The sequence below is a fragment of the Lytechinus variegatus genome, chromosome 8 (assembly GCF_018143015.1).
Source record: "Lytechinus variegatus isolate NC3 chromosome 8, Lvar_3.0, whole genome shotgun sequence".
NCBI lineage: Eukaryota > Metazoa > Echinodermata > Echinoidea > Temnopleuroida > Toxopneustidae > Lytechinus > Lytechinus variegatus.
In genome coordinates, this window is record NC_054747.1 from 3594101 (window position 1) to 3611638 (window position 17538).

General features: G+C 36.9%; 1 protein-coding gene across 1 annotated transcript in view; it reads right to left on the bottom strand.

The window, feature by feature from the left end:
- The window catches only part of LOC121419835 (phospholipid transfer protein C2CD2L-like), a 100689-nt gene extending 84342 nt beyond the window's left edge, over positions 1-16347 (bottom strand). Inside the window, exon 1 of the mRNA XM_041614297.1 lies at positions 15659-16347. Within this exon, the coding sequence (XP_041470231.1) occupies positions 15659-16165 (507 nt within the window). The 5' untranslated portion in view covers positions 16166-16347. The remainder of the gene's footprint in view (positions 1-15658) is intronic.
- Between the last annotated feature and the right edge of the window lie 1191 nt (positions 16348-17538).

Here is a 17538-nt window from a genome sequence, read left to right on the forward strand (position 1 = left end):
AACATTCTAATTTTTAGAGTGAATTATAATAAATTTGTTGATAAGAACAATTCCATTATAATAGGGACAATAATGAAAATAGGTAATCAGTGTAATAATTGAATAAGAGTCAATCAAGAAATGGAAAGATTTGAAGAAATATGAATTGTGGATTACACGTTCACACAATGAAAGCTAATAATTGGAATAATTGAAATAATTGAAATGAATGTTTATTAACTGTTAAAAGATATTCTTACAGGATATATCTTAAAATGCACGAAAGTAACCTTTGCAAATCCCCCTTACTCTCTCTCTCCCCCTAATCTCTTACACGCAAAACACTCACGACTTCGAAACGAAAGATGATCCCATAAGCGGCTCAGTTACGTTCGGTACAACACGCCTTCGATAATAAGTCGTGCTAAATCCATCAGGATTAGTCCATAATCCCAAGATATAATCAAGACTTTAACAAGAGGCTAAATGAGTACTTGTAGTTCAGAAAAGGGCTGTGTCAAAAATCTATACAATTTCAGGGAGTGTACGGGTAAATCACCTTGAATCAACACTCGGTAGTGGTCAAGAAGTTGATATTAGAGGTTGGTGACCAGAATAAAATAGAGGGGTCAGAAGAATGACATCCACGTGAATATTTAGAAGCTGTAACACTGTCGTGCTCAGGGGAAAAATTATACAAGAGCTCAGGGCAATTTCACCCCTGAAACGCTCAATTGATAGAGGCCTGGATACATTTTTCACTACAATCTTGGTCCAGCTTTGTTCATTTGATTTTATAGGGATATAGGCTTTGCTGCTATTATTGAACTATTAATAGGGCTATTTTTTATATGGGTGCTACCCTTTTCAGACAACGCAGACAGTCATTCATGTATGTGCAAACATGTTTCTTGGACTGTCTCACTGGCCCAAATTCACAAAGATAGTTTTGAAAACCGCTAGTTGAACCCATGATTTATACAGATCTCACGTAAAATTACTGCATTAATTATAAAGAAATTGTGTGTTATTGCATGCTTATGTGACTGTGCGCCAAATTGATGCTTGTATAATCGTCGAACACGCTATTTTATTCATGACTCTACTATTTTGAATCAATGAGTCCACTGTTCAAAATGGTACACCATTAATGAAATAGCATGTTCAACCATGCGAAGATTGCTTCCCAAAGAAGGGTTGTACCCTCAAAGGGCAAAGAGATCTTGAAAACCACATCACGAGTGACCAGCTTTCTTAAAGTGATAGTTAACATTGGTTTGACTTTTAAAAAATCTGAGCTAGAAGGTCACACTTGTCACCTGTATCTGTGATATGTCCCAGAAATGAAGCCCAGAAAAAATTGCATTCGAAAATGATTATTTAGTGCTTCAAAAAGTGAAATATAAAGTGACCGGAAACACCATCTTAATTTCATCCCATACACTTATGTGTACTATTTAGGCGTCTATAAGACGCCTATTTACAATATCGGGGTTTGCCTTGTAGTTTTAGCTTTTCATTCTCAATAATGGTTGTTTTCAGGGTTTATTAGTTCTAATACATGCACTTGTACACATGTTTCATCTTGGTTTGAGAATTTTTTAAATCGGCTGCTCACAAAGTTAAACAATACCTTTAACTTCACATCGAGTGTTCCAATTACATATTAAACTGGTTTCCATTAAACTAATTTAAGAGAGTAGATGACAACGAGGTCTAAGTCTCTTATATTTGAAATCCAGCTTTATGATAGCAAAAAATATGATATGGGGGTGCTGCTAAAAAAAAACGAAAACTGAAAGGAATTTACTCAATTCTTTATTCAAAATGACTGACATATCACATAGCTTCACCCTTATCTTTATGCAAGACAACAATAGGTGGTTTCAGACCGCCTCGAAGTTCGCCAGTTCCAGGTATTCTCTGATCGGGAAATTTACCCCGATCAGAAAATACCAGGTATTTTGGTAATGTGAAAGCAAACTACGCGTAATATCCCCGAAAGAAAATACCCGCTAAATAGTAGGTACTTGGCGAAATTACGAGAACTTTCGTGGGGATTTGTCCAAGGTCGCAGGTATTTTGGCGATGTGAAAGCAAATTACGGGAAGTTTTAGCCCAGCGTGTCGTTGGGCGCGGCGGCGTGGGTGGCTGCTGGGCTAGTGATTTTGAATTTCGCGCCTTGCCTGCTTATCAGACCATACTGCGCATGCTCGTAACTTCGGGAACTTATCCCGAAGGATGTGTTTCGGGGCGGTGTGAATGCAAGAATAATTAACGGGTATTTTTTAGCCTTAAAAAGTTCTCGTAATTTAACGGGGATTCTTGTGATCGAGGCGGTTTGAAACCGCCTATAGTCAGACTATCTACCGCCCACAGTTTCTGGTTGGTGCTAAGTTTAGATCCAACTAAAAGGGAGCGTGGGGGAGAGAGACGACCCTGGATTTATTCATTAGCAAATGAATGAAAGATTCTTGACAGTCGTAAACACACAGCAATAAATCTACGATGTGTGAGGCCGCGCATGAGTGAAATGGACGTTTGTCTGAATGTTTATGAATAGACGCACACAATGTCAATTAATAACAGGAGACCCTTTCTGACTGTGGTTTATGTGTTGGTATGCACAGTCTGAGATTGCATTGATGTTACATGTCTTCATTATGTTAAAAGGGAAGAGGGAGGCTATTTTTAGTAGGTTTGCTTTGGGGGAAGAGGGATGAAAATGTAAAGGAAAAAGAAAGGAAACATTTAATTACTGTATCAACAAATATCACATATATTTATAATACTAATAATACCAACATGCTTTACATGTAGTACATAATCACTGCCAAATGCATCCCTATATTGAATATCATTACCTTGGCTTTAGCCCCGCAGCCTTTTACAGCGCGGTGGCATTTCAAGGAATAAATTGCTGCTAGGTACTCATTTACCTCACCTCTGGGTTGTTGAGTGCAGCACAATGTTTAAAATATGTGTTGGCTCAGTTGGTAGAGCGTCCATCTCACAACCGGGAGGTCGGGGGTTCAAACCCCGGCTGCGTCAGACCAAACGTTAAAAGATGGGAATTGTTGCTACCCTGTTTGGCATTCAATGAAAAAAAGGGATAGAGCCTCGTCCATCTGGAGCTGCAGAGTGGGCTGCCTGGCCCACGATCAATAATTGGGCCAAGCAAATTTTAGTATTTCATTTCATGTCTATATCTAACAATAAAATATGGATTTTCATCATTTTCATCATTTCATCATATAAATGTAATAATCGAAATTGCCTAAAATGAAAAAAGCAACACACAATCACAGAAATCAAATGCACAGTATATGAACATTTACTGTGCTTTTTCCTAAACACTCATGCATATGAGCATAAAAATTCTCCCCTAGAAAACACACAGGATCGAGTGGAAACAGTGTGACACTTGGTCATTAATCCTCGTCAAATTAGCAACACGACGCCCATCAAACACCCTCCACATAGCTAATTATAAAATGCATGAACAGACTCATACTGACTGTGAATCCAAATTGGGACATCGATTGATAATTATTAATCAGACACTGCGAAACACAATTTTACATAACTGGGAATGGATTTCCCCAATTTTTATCAACCAAAGAATTATTGAATCTGGCTTTCATGAATGAAACTGCACATTTGGCATAGTACAATTCCACCAAAATATATCTATAAAAGTGTAATCACAAAGATTTTATGGCATAAAAACTTTAAACAAGGCATGAAACAATGTGCTATTTTATAAAATCTGGAAGCATCGTAGTCTTGTGGTGAATAAGACTCGCGTCTTTCAATTTGAAGCAGGTGGGTGTTTTTCTTCAGCAAGAAATTTACCCACATTGTGCTGCACTCGACCCAGGTGAGGCAAATGGGTACCGGCAGGGAGTAATTCCTCAAATAGCTGTGCGCACCGGAACCGGTAGACAAGCTTAGCCGGGTAATATAGGAGTGCCTTGAGCACCTCACAAGGTGGATACATGCGCTATACAAATCCTATATCATTATAATCATTATTACATTTATATGGAATTAGTGAATGATCTTCTAGGGGTCTTTTTTTCAATATTTCCATGGCTTGTTTGAGCAGTCCAGGGGTGAAATTGGCTGAGCACCCCCCCCCCCCTGTAATTTTTCTCCCCTGATATACGAACATGAAAAATGGGATGTTCCCAATCAACCCTTTTTTATGACAGTACAGGAAAAAGGAAAAGGGTAAATGCGAATAGAAATGTCGAAAGCAAAAAAAATGCAGTAGAGGTTTAGTGACATTGATATGTTTATCCTGTTATAAAAATGGTATAATTTTCCTTTCCTTGTAAATATCCTGATGCAATTCAAATGAAAAGAGAAGCTGGAAGAGAAGATTTCATCAATTATCATAATGCATTATTTTTAGATTGCTTCTGAGGCAAGGAAACCTACAAGTAAATCAGGAAAATGATAATTTTTTCCAGGGCTCTTTTGCTAATTGCAGGAGCAATATTGCCCAGAGCTCAAGCTTGATTTTTCCCCCAAGATTTAAAGTGCATTTTATTTCCCTACATGTATCTCCCAATCCTTCCGTACATTAATAGATCATAGGTTTATTCATATTTTCAAGACATTGGCAAATACCTTTCAAATTTATAGCAACAAGCAAATTAGATTTAATATTCATAATATAGCATTGGTGTGACTTCATAAGATTACAATTCAAAAAAGCAACAAAACTCCTTTTTGTTACTGTTTGATTTGAAATTTGATTCCAACAAAATTAATTGAAACCACCAAACTTTGTTACCAAATTTTTAATGGGATTCCACAAGCTTCAATGAAATACCTTTTTGTGAATGCTCCCAATCTAAATAGGATTCTTTTAACGAGATATATCAAAAGTGATTATTAATATCAATATTGGATTGAAATATCATATGCATTGAAAGATGTTTGACCCTTGCTTCTAACAGGCTCAGGGGTTCAGATATGTCTTCCTCTTCTCATCTTCATTGCATCTTTTACTCCTCTTCTTTTTCCTTCTCTTATTTGTTCAGTTTATTTTCTTTCTCCACACTTAGCCTATTTTTCTCTTACTCCCATTCTTTCTCCTTCTCTTCCTTCTCCTTCTTTTTGTCACCATTACTTCCTATATTGTTTTTTTTCATACCCCTCTCATTTATTAAAAAACAAACTGTAATCTCTATAAGATCATCCTTTTTCCAGTCATTTAATACAGGATATCTTTTGGAATACAAGATTTCCAGCAGGGAACCATATGCTCTACTTGCTGTTCAATGAAAGTCTTTAGTGTGAAGAATCCCTAGATGATCTCTCATAGTATCAAGCAGGTGTCAGAGTGTGAAGTGTTCACACCATACATGTCTAGAGGCTGTAACATTTCTCACCGAGATTTCCTACCGTCTCGGGTAGATTGAAACTTAGTCTGCGAAAGTCGTCTGTAATAACTTTCTTTGTTGACCCATTTCATACTCTTTGTATCATTAACTTCACTCTTTCCACTTTTTTCATTCTTTTGAAAATGCACTTTTTTACATTTACATAGATGTACAATGTAATTTTCACGCACCATCCCTTGTTTTTTATTTTTCTCTCTTTAAATTCATCTATCTGTCTTTGTTCCTCATCTTGAGTCTCCTCTCTCTCTTTTCTTATTCTTCTTCTTCTTTTACTACTACTACTTCTACGACAATGACGACTGCTTCTTCTCTTCTTTTCTTTCTTTCTTTCTGAATCCTCCTCTTCCTCATTCTCTCCTCTTTTCCTTATTATCCTCTTTCATCTTCTTCTCTGTCTTAGTGCATATATTAGTTTAGTACTTTGTGCAATATTCGCATAGAGGCTGAGAGCAACAGCACATTAAACATGCACAGAGTGCTGTCTCGGGTAGATTGAAACTTAGTGTGAAAAGCATTCTTTACTTTCTCTGGGAAATTTGTCTGTTATAACTTTCTTTGTTGACCCATTTCGTACTCTTTGTATCAATAACTTTTCCCCTTAGCCACTCTGTCCCCCTTTTTTTTAAATTCTTTTGAAAATCCACGATGTAGTTTTCATCCCCTATCCCTTGTTTTTTATTATACCAGTATCTGTGTTTTTTTTTCTCTTTTTCTCTTTAAATTCTATCTATCTCTCTTTGTTCCACATCTTAAAAAGTCTCCTCCTCCTCCTCCTCCTCCTCCTCCTTCTCCTTCTTCTTCTTCGTCTTCTTCTCCTTCTTCTTCTTCGTCTTCTACTTACTACTACTACCACTACAACTACTTCTCCTCCTTCTCCTCCTCCTCCTTCTTCTTCTTCTTCTTCTTCTTCTTCGTCTTCTACTTACTACTACTACTACCACTACAACTACTTCTTCTCCTCCTTCTTCTCCTCTTCTTTTTTTCTTCTTCCTTTTCTGAGTCGTCCTCTTCCTCCTTCTCTCCTCTTTTCCTTCTTTTACTCCTTCATCTCCTTTTTTGTCTCTGTGAATATTTTACATCAGTTTAGTACATTGTCCAATATTTGCATAGAGGCTGCGAGCAACAGTACATTAAACACGCAGAGTGAACTTCTACATGGAGTACATGAATGTACATCAAGCAATGCACTTGTGGAGTAAAGCTTCCAGCTAATGGAAATTAATTAGCATCGGTGAACCAGCGACGATGCACAAGAATACAACCGGCCCATGCATTTGAGGGAGGTTTAGCGCTGCTAAAAACCAAGCTTGAATTGAGTCGACAGCTTCCAACAGAGAGTACAAGAGGGTGTTTAAGCATGGAATTACCAGTGTGCATTGACGATTCACTAGCTTACACGTGTACCCTGTAGTACGCTCATTTTAATCATACAGTTTCTTCTTTTCCTTCACACCTACATGCATACCTGTTGCTCTACACTATCTGAGTAGTCTTCAGGCACAGACCCTAATTGACATAAATCAACAAGTGGGTCTAGATGAAGACTAGTATGAATGCCGAGTTGCTGTATTAAATCAGATACTCTAGGCAAAGTTTAGTTCACAATACTATGCATCCCCAGTAAGCTGAATAATTAAATCCACATTATCACGTACTTCTGACAACCCAAAATTTGTGTCTGAACCTACATGTACATGTAGACTATGATTTTGTGTGTGTGTGTTATATTTGTGGGTGTGCCTTGGACAGTACGTAAGTCAATAGTAGTTACATGTAGTGTGGGTGTGTGCCAACATGTTGTGAGGGATGTAAGGGTGTGTGTGAGGGTGTGTGTGTGTGTGTATGTGTGTTTTGGGGCGGGTGGGCCTGGGAGAATACATGTTAGTCAATAGTAGTGTGGGTGAGTCAAAGTGTGTGTGTATGATATAAGTGTGGGTGTGCATGGAAGCACACATGTATACATGTGAGTCAATAGTATCTATACAGTGCGGGTGTGTGTCAACAGATGTGCCTACATGGAGAAGCATACATTACATGTAAAGTCATTAGTAATTAGTGTGGGTGTGTGTCCGTGCGTGTGTATGTGTTATATCTGTTTGGTTGTGCCTGGGAGAATATTAATGCATGTAAGAGAATAGTAATTAATGTGGGTGTGTGGATGTAGGTGTTGAATCTATGCAGGTGTGCCTGGGAGAATACATGTCAGTGAATATTAAGTAGTGTGGGTGCGTGTCAAGGCGTGTGTGTGTGTGTGTGTGTATGCTGTGCAATCGTCCTGGGTTTTATAAAAGCCCTTGTGTTCACAGGGATGTTAATAATTTATTATGTCAATGCGTCGGCCAAGGTGATATCACTAAAAAATATTATACTGACAAAAGTCTCTTCTATTTTGTCATGGCCTTCAAGCTTTCATTTTTCTCGTGAGCTCTTCTGAATGGCTCTCTCTCTCTCTCTCTCCCAGTTGCCCTTGACCATTCAAATGTACAACCGTAGGTGCCATCAGCATTTCTAAAAGGAATTGAAAACTCAAATCCATGAATCTAAAACCAGCAATAGCAAACGCTTCCTACAGTATCAACAAATTGCCAAGATTGAATTAATGAGCACAATCAGTTTGATACATGTAATTGGCTGTTTGAAGGGTTAAAAATGAATACAAACTTTTTTCAAGTATATAAAAACCTATATTTACTCATTCAAATTTAATCTTTATGTTAATGAAGAAAGAAAAGTACATGTACTGTACATGTATCTTGTTGCAATAAAAATCACATACTTCAGGAAATGTTGACAAATGCATCTGTCAAACCACCAAATAAATAAAAAATGATTGAGATTAAAAAGTTTATATCTTTTATGATTGCTGATTTACCTAATTTTTCATTAATAGCAATCCTCTAATTTCACAAAGTTATCACACTTTGAAGCCTATACACAGTCAAGAAGCTGGAGTGAGTTGTTGTTGTTTTTTCTATTTTAATATATGTAATAGTTCTCCAAGTCATTTAAACTTTTAAATTCAAATTCAATTTTACACCTTCCGAAAGTTGTTTCATCAGGGAAGAAGCTAGTTCTGATTTCACGGTCCCAAATTATGGAGTAGTTTACCAATTCAACTTTGATCATGTACTTCTGTTGAATCTTTTAGACATTTGAAAACACCTTTACTTTAGTTGTGGTGTAACTGTTATATTGGAGAGCAATTTGTACAAAGCACATAGAGCAATTTCAATTGATTTTGCGCTGTATAGTACCAATCTATCAATATTATTATTATTAAAGTCCTTTATTCACACACCAAGAAAAAAATGCTGCAAATAAAAAAATTCATCAAATCATTCCATAAATTTTTGTTTAAACAATGTCAATTATACAAGCAGAAAATTGCTTAAATGGCCTAGATCATGGCTGCTTCATGTACTACTACAAGTATAAGTGTATGGAACAAAATCCTCCAATTCACATTTGGGACTGCACGGAAAACATATATATCAAGAAAAACCAATAAAAGGACAAGAAGCTTTGAACAGAAACAAACACTCAGTAACATGTATAATTCATGAAAATTCAGCTGATTTGCTTTCGCCCTCTTCTCTTGCTCAATGCATTTTCTTACTTTTCACCAAGCGGTGACCAAAATAATGCATGCTTGAAGCAAGTACATGTAGACCTAAGAGCGTAATCCACTGTACGATTTAGTGTGGTGACTGGGTCAGCGCAAATGCCACGCATTCTTTCCAGGTTAACCCCTGGTACTGTACGTGGGTACTATACCGCCCCCCTCTGGAGCACGTCTGAATCGCTGACAGGGTCAGCCGTATGACGCGATCAACGACGGGTGGAATAATAGCATAATGTGTGACAACAGATCGCTGTAAACAAGAGCACAGCTTGGATTACCAGATCAGATGCCAATCTTAAGAAGATAAGCCTACTGAGAACATGCTTCAGGTACATACAGTAGGTCTGTTGCATTGGTAATGGTATTTGACTAACATGCAAGTTACTACAAAGTATGTAAAGTATCAAGTCATATTCTGGCAATTGGGTTGACCAACATAATTCATGCAGAGCTCTATTAACACGTCATACATGTATTTACTATGCAGTTTTATTTTTAAAAGAAAATTGCCACAATGGGTACATGGATCTGTGTGTTAATGGTGCCCACCCATTGCCACAAAACCATTACATTGCATGGGACACACATGTTCATGCATCATGGTACTCTATTATTATCATTGCAGTGTAAATGATCCATTATGTTCATATTCTGAATTTCCAATTGTAAATAGATAAAGCATTACATGATAAAAAGTGTCGCTCTTATTGAAAATAAAACAAACATTGTAAATTTCATTAATTTTGAAATAGTTCCCACCTACATATGTAGAAGAATGTAAAGACCAAATTGATATTTTCAAGTACATGAATGAGAATGGAAAATTGCCCCCATTTTGGAACTGACCCATATGAACATTGCCTACCCGCTGTTAATAGCAGGCCAAATTAAAGAGAGTATTCATTGTATAGTATATGGGCGCGTCGTGGTCTAGCGGTTCTGACTCTCGCCTTTCAAACAGAGGGTCGTGGGTTCAAATCCTAGCCATGGCGTGTTTTCCTTCAGCAAGAAATTTATCCACACTGTGCTGCACTTGACCCAGGTGAGGTAAATGGGTACCCGGCAGGATTAATTCCTTGAATGCTCCATGCACCATTTGCAGCTGGAGCTACAGCCGGGGTAATATATAGTGCGCCACTGAATAGGCAACTAGATAGATCGGCGCCTCATAAATGCTATATTATTATTAGTGTACAGTGATGTGATCTTCTGAGTACTACATGTAGGCATTTTGTCATCCACTAATTCAATTGACTGCAATTATATTTCTGACTTCCATTTTAATTTCATTTTCCAATTGATGAAAGTTGCAATGTATGGAGGTGATCGCTTTGAAACCGCAAGAAAGAGACGCCGTTCCAAATACTTGTACAGTATGATCATGTACATGTAGATGAATTTGGATTGGATTGGAATATGATACTCATAATGCATTATCAGAGGACAGTTTCAGTGTGCATGTTTTTAAAACCTGTTCAGGGTTTGCTTAAAATTTTACGGCAGAGCAACGGGTAATTTTATTATGCAGAGTGCATTCTTTCACATTAATAATATTTTTAAAAATTACAGTGTGCAATGGAAAACATTAAATATACCACTTTTTAATACACAAGAATCATTTACAGGAATTCACATGATGTCTTATGAAGCTAATTAAAACCTCAGACAATTTTTTTGCTGAAAAGTTATGAATTCCTAATTGCACGAAAAAGTGTGCACATTAAAAGTTGTGGTGTAAGGAAAAATCACTGAATTATTTAAAGTGACTGGGAGCAGTGTTTAAAAAAAAATCACTTATTTGCATGTTATTGGCACAATTTAGTATCTGTATATTGCTCTTCTGAGCTACAATCAATTTATTTCAATCTTCAAGGAATTTCATTGTACTCCTCACCAAAAAATCTTTCACCCTATGTTAATTATAAATGAATATCTCCAATGATATATACATGTAAATACCCCGGTACTGGAACAAACAGAATTTTGAAAAAGGATCACACCATTTTACAATGAACCCAGTAATTCCACATCTACCCCTGATGAGTAAAAGGATATCTGACAACATATAAAATACAATTACAAGGTAATACAGGGGATTTCTGATCTTTTGATAATTCTAGATTTTGTCATTTTTTCTTTGTACAGAAACCCCTATGGCATTGATGAAACTTTAATAGTCTGAAAGCACAGACTCATTTGACACTTCAAACAACGGGTCTATGGTGAAGACTACATGTAGACTCCAAAGACTCTGTTTGAGTCAAATATTTAAAAAGAGCCAGCCACAGTACATGTACATTGTGAATTTACATGTAGTCTCACTAGTTCAGACTCTGAATTATGCACAACGCAAATTGCAAAAACCACGGGTCTGTGCCTGCAGACTAGATCAGGTCAAATGAAACCAGTGTACAGTGAAATTCAATGCTTCTACATGTCTTTCCCTCTGGTTTCTTTGATCCATAGACCTGTATCAACTAACTTCATTTATGAATCTTATATGTTTTTTTTCACAATTACATAGCATGTTCCCACTTTCTTGGATCTGTTTTTATCCTCCTTTTTTGGTATTGCAGGTTGTTCATTCATGATATGTTCCATAAATTCACTTTTATGATCATCCTCGTCTTCTTTATTTCTTTCTACTTCTTCTCCTACTATCTTCTTCCTCCTCCGTATATCTTCTTCCTTCTCCTCCTCCTTCTCCACCTCATCTTTTTTTCTTCTTCTTCTCCTTCTTCTTCTTCTTCTCATTATTATCATCATTATTATTATAACTATTAACATTATTATCATCATCATCATTTTATTACTAATTTTCTAATATCATTATCTTTATCCTTTTTTTCCTCTCCTGTTTTAAGATTACATTATTCCTCCTTGTGTACCCTTTTCCTATTTCTTTTTTAATTTTGTACATATAGGCTACGTAAACCTATCTTTTAACTTCATTAATTCATTCTTTCACATCTCTTTCTACCTATATGCCTGATACACTTTTTTTTTTAAATGGAGTATCATACATGTACACGTCAATGTACCTTTTCCTCTTTCTTCAGTTCAATTAAATCCCTGATACAAGGTCTAATAGCAAACGTACAGACATAACAGAACAATGCACTTATAAAATTTAAAGAGGACCTATTCAAATGCTCACTGCTACTGCTCTCCATGGAGCAAGAAAGCAAGCATCGTGGCGATGCTTTGAGCGATCACGACTGCAGCTACAGGTGAGATGCGGTTGCCATGGATACTGGCTCTTAGCTATGGTGGTAGAAGATGAAGAGAGTGATATGAGAGTGGTATTCAAGAGAGCAAGCAGGCTAATGAAAGGGTGGTGTCTGCTTCTAAAGTCTACCATTCTGTAACAGTATACAAAACATGTCTTTAATCACATAAACTACAGTATGTTGGAGTAGACATGTTGTACAGTAAGCATATCTTTTCATGCATTTTCATGTATTTTTTCAGAGACAGAATTTTTCTCAATCTGCCAAACATCCAACTACAGTACAACATGTGTACAACATGTAATGTGCTTAGTATCTGTGTACATACAATACATGGTTATCATGACTTCCTACATCCGCTACATTTTCTTTTCTTTTATATTTCTACCATTTTTATTGCTTATACTGTGATTCAAAACTCTTTTAATCTTTTGTTGTTGTTTCATATTGTATGTATATGTTTGTATATTTCTAAAGGATGTAAAATAAATGAATTGAAATTTAATTGAATTACTAACCATTTGTTCAATTCTTACTCCATAAAATATTTACATGTAGTGGGAGAGGTGGTAAATAAACCAAGCATTGTGTGGTTAGAGGCAGAAAGAATTCAACAAATCAGATTGAATTGCAATAATCTGTCAGTTAAAACTACACTGTACAACATAGACGTGTATGGTGTACTCTGTACATACGTGTATGCTTAATGGTAGATGAAGACACCTTGCTCACTACATGTACCTTCCTGCATGTCTGAAGGAGAGCAGCAATAGACATTTCTACTTTGATCGATGAACAGGCTTCGTCCTACAACATCGTTGGAGTAAACTAAACTAAACTAAAACTAGTTTACTGGAAACTACATGTACATTGTAGTTTAACGTGTAATGAAAACGGTCGAAGTGATCTTGGAAGCGATCTTCCAAACCGTCTAATAAAACCATTTTTCGACGTTTCAAGATCACTCTGCCTTGTTAAACTGGTTTTCGCATTTAAGTGAGGACACAATGGTTCTTCGGGAAAAGATCTTCCTACATTTTGAGCGCACTGCTTGACACACTGTGTGTAGAATGCCTACATGTACACTGCGGTTTTAAATTTCGTGCAAAGCGTGTCATCCAAAATCCCACTGAGAGCGTTCCCATAGCAACAAGATTGCTTTACGTGAAGCGATTTTCAAAACCAGTTTCGTGTGATCAGATGGGTACACTAGCAAAGCGATCTTCAAATCTGGTTTCCTGTAAACTAGTTTTAGGAAGTGTAATGCAGAATGACACCTATTGTAATAATTACATAATCATAATGCCATGAATACAATCAGCATTAAAGCACAGAGGTGTTTACTGCTGCTTTTGCAATGGTATATTCATAATACATATTTCCTTTGAATATTCTTGTTTGCCCCCCCCCCTTCCTTTGCATTCCTACTTTTAAATGTGCAATATTTTGTGTAAGACAATAAATTATGTGTGAGGGCAAATGCCTCCGGGCAACAGTGCTGAATTTCACTTTTGTGCCCCCTGACCCATTTGCTGCTCCCATGTTTGTAAAATTGTAATTGTTTTTCTGATGTACATGTATTGTATGCTTTTTACATAATTGGTCAATGAATAATAATAACAGTAAATTACCCAACTCTTTGGATAGATTCTGTTCATCAAAATACTTTAGTCTCCTTGGTTTTGTGACTTACACTTTATGACTGTGATTGAATCTGATGTAATAGTTTTATTTCAAAATTTGTGGCCACGTTTGTACACAAGTCATATGGTCCACACTCCATTATGAAACTAGAGATGCTTGGCGGGTCGCGCAGCCAAGCACATGTATCCCCCGAACAAACCGCATCATCCGTCATTGCGATATATAGAGCTCACACAGAAATTGACAAATAAATACCATACCCTTAGTGACAATGATCCTGCCCACAATTTGCCTGTGGGTACCAAATTTGATGACAATAATGTGACGTAGCAGTATGACTCTGCAGAACCTAAAGTATTGTCCAGTATCACCTGTTGGGAATACAATTATAGAGTAATCTGGATATATTTTGTAAACCTAACCCTAAGAGTAAGACCCCCACCAAAAATGATAGGCAGAGCTTTGCTTCATCTTATACATATTGCTTCTGTGTGCCAACTCTTAAGACAAACTGGAAAAAAGGCAGAAGTTACATGTACAGGTTTTACCAAATTTTCCACGAAATATGGTTACCATGGCAACCATGTTTCCACCCACTCGGAGACTCCAAAGTCATTAGGCGGCTTTGTTTTACCATAATGGACTGTCATGACAAATTTGAAGATAATTGGAGAAGAAATGCAGCTGGTAGAGCACTCTCAAGGACATCTCTGCTATTTCCTCAAAAACTCTTGTTACCATGGCAACGAAGTCTCCCCCCACACCAAAATCAATAAGCGGCTTTGCTTTAAGATAATGGACCTTCATGCCACATTCAAAGATGATCAGAGTTAGTTTGTTGACCTCGATCTTGGCTGAAGTAGATGCGTGTCAAGAAACAGGCCAACTGAATTTTTTTCTAAAAACACATCACCAATTCGCAATTTGACTTTTTTTTAGACCAGCATGTTGCTTGTTTGCCTATGATCTATGTGGAGGCAGCAGATATTGTCTTTGCCACATTAGACGTATCGCATGGTTCAGCATACCAGCAAAGACAATAACTGCAGCCTCTGCCTATATTATAGGCTATAGTCGCCTGTAGGTCACCTGCAAATGTGAACAGTATCTCGCATGCAGTTGCCCACAGGAGCACTCGCATGTCTGATTTGCTCGCAGAACATTGCTGCACCCACAGGTGAGTTGTGGGCAATCGCCCACAACTCACCAACAAGGCTTGCACAGAATGTATCTCTACTAACATAGGCATCTAGTAATCATCACCAATTCACCATCAAACATGATTAACAACATCGTCATCATCATGGTCATCGTCACATCATCTCCATCATCATCACCATCCTCGTTATCTTCATCACTATCATCATCACCATCAATCATCACTATCATCATTTATCATCACCAGGGCCCAGGCATCATTATCAATATGCACTGCACTGTCAATCAGTAGAGGCGCACTTTTAAAGTGGACGGTGAATCTGCTTATCACATTTTTATTTGCCGCCAAGTTAATCCTTTTTTGTAGCAAATGTAAAGAAAGGAAATTGGTCTCCAAAACTGGAAACTGTCTCTGAAATTGGATACCCAAATTCTTCACAAAAGTCTCTGATATTGGAGATAATCTGTCTCATGGGAGACAGTCTCCCATATTGGCCGTGTGCCTCTAGTCTAGTACTAGACCCTACTGCAGTACAGGCCTACTGATGACTGTCAATCTCAATGTCATCATCACCATCATAGATCTAGAGAAAAATAGATCATTAACTTACGCCATGTTTCTTAGATTCATCGTTGAGTGCTTTAAGCCAGGAAGAAGCAATTTGGCCTGGGGACTGCTGAGAATGTTGAGTGAAAAGCCAAGCAACCACCGAATTCAGCCATTCGTACTGGTCACCACCATCTGTGCTATCTCGCCCTGCCGACGGTAGCCCGCTGTGTGTCAAGGAGCTCCCCGCTGAATTGAAGACATCTCCGCGGACACCATTACTTATTCCTTGTCTTTTCCTGCCCTTTTGGTCAAGTTTCTCCTCTTTCTTCTTGCTATTCTCGTAAATTGTAAATCCAAGGAACACACAAGTGGCTAAAACAAGCCAAGCAATCAGTAAAACATCCAAAATATCAATTTTTCCCGTACGTAATGCCTCACTAAAATCCCAAACCGCCATCACCAAGCTATCGCACGCAGCAACGACCCGCCCGTTGATATTGTTACTTGCGCTCGCTGTCGACTGGTCTTCGCTCAGCGACTCGGTAAAAGATGTTTCCTCTTTCCCCATCGTCTTTTTTGGTTATATACCACCCAGCTGCGATCAAAATGGATGAATCACTATGTCCGTGACAACTTGATAATATAAATATATCACAAGGGACAGGGTTGCCGGAGAAGGGCATTCCAAAGCGATCGGCGAGAGTCGATGCTTGGCGATCCGCGCATACCAAACCCACTTTACGTCTAATGTACACAAATCAATGGGAAATGACAATAATACACGTGTCCCCATAGAAAGACTGGTAACACACTTGCAGAAAATCAATGGCAGGCTCTCGTTTACCCCTACGTAGTTTACGTGACTACAGTCAAAAAGTGTTGATTGAAAATGATCCACAGAGGGAGACAGACTGAAATTCAAACCTTGTAAAATCAATTTTCAAGGAAATAATCCTTACTTGTTAGCTTTGTTTTCAAATGGTTAATTATTTTGAAAGCAACAAATAAGTGCCGTCAAGAACCTGGAAAGTGATAAGGATAGATTCCTGTTGAAAATACCCTACTCTAAAACCAAAGCAAATCTTGGAGACTGTGCATTTAACTAAGCAGCTCCAAAACTGTGGAACGAACTTCCCCTTAGAATTAGCCCAATCTGTACCTGCTTCCAAAACATTATTGAACACACATGTATCTGTGTAGGGAAGTAGTATAATGATAATAATAAGCAATAATTAATAATAATAGCTAATAATTATGATAATGATTAATTATTAATAATAATAATAATTAACATTTATATAGCGCTCAATACAACAGTTTCTAAGCGCATTAGAAAGAGAAAAAAGAAGTAGCAAATACAGTGAGAGAGAACAGGAAATGGAATTAAGAGGACTGCTTAAAGAGGTAAGATTATGATATATTATCGTATTATTATGATACTGATTAACAAATTTAAATAAAATTAATAATAATTTTAATGATAATTAATGATTATGATAATAATATCATAATAATTAGTTATAAAAATAATGATAATTATAATTCATAATTTTGATAATAATTATAATGATATAATTATAATTATGATTATAATAACAATTAAAATAATAATAATAATGACAATGATAATGATAATGGTATTTTATTTCAAGACTGTTTGAAGCAAGAGCTGAATTTTACCGAACTTTTACATATAGAAAAACAATACTACAGTAATACTTAATAAAGGAATTAAAATAGAATTTTTATACAAATATACAAAGCATGAAGAAATATAAAATCATTAATACTTTTGGGGTTGATATGAATCAACAGAATATTTTCAAATAACTTATAGACTTTAAGTAATTGCAAAAGTTTCGAAATTGCTTAAAAGAAAATATATGAGAAAGCGGAGGGGAAGAAGTAGGAGTTGTGATGAAAATGAATTGGATTGGATAA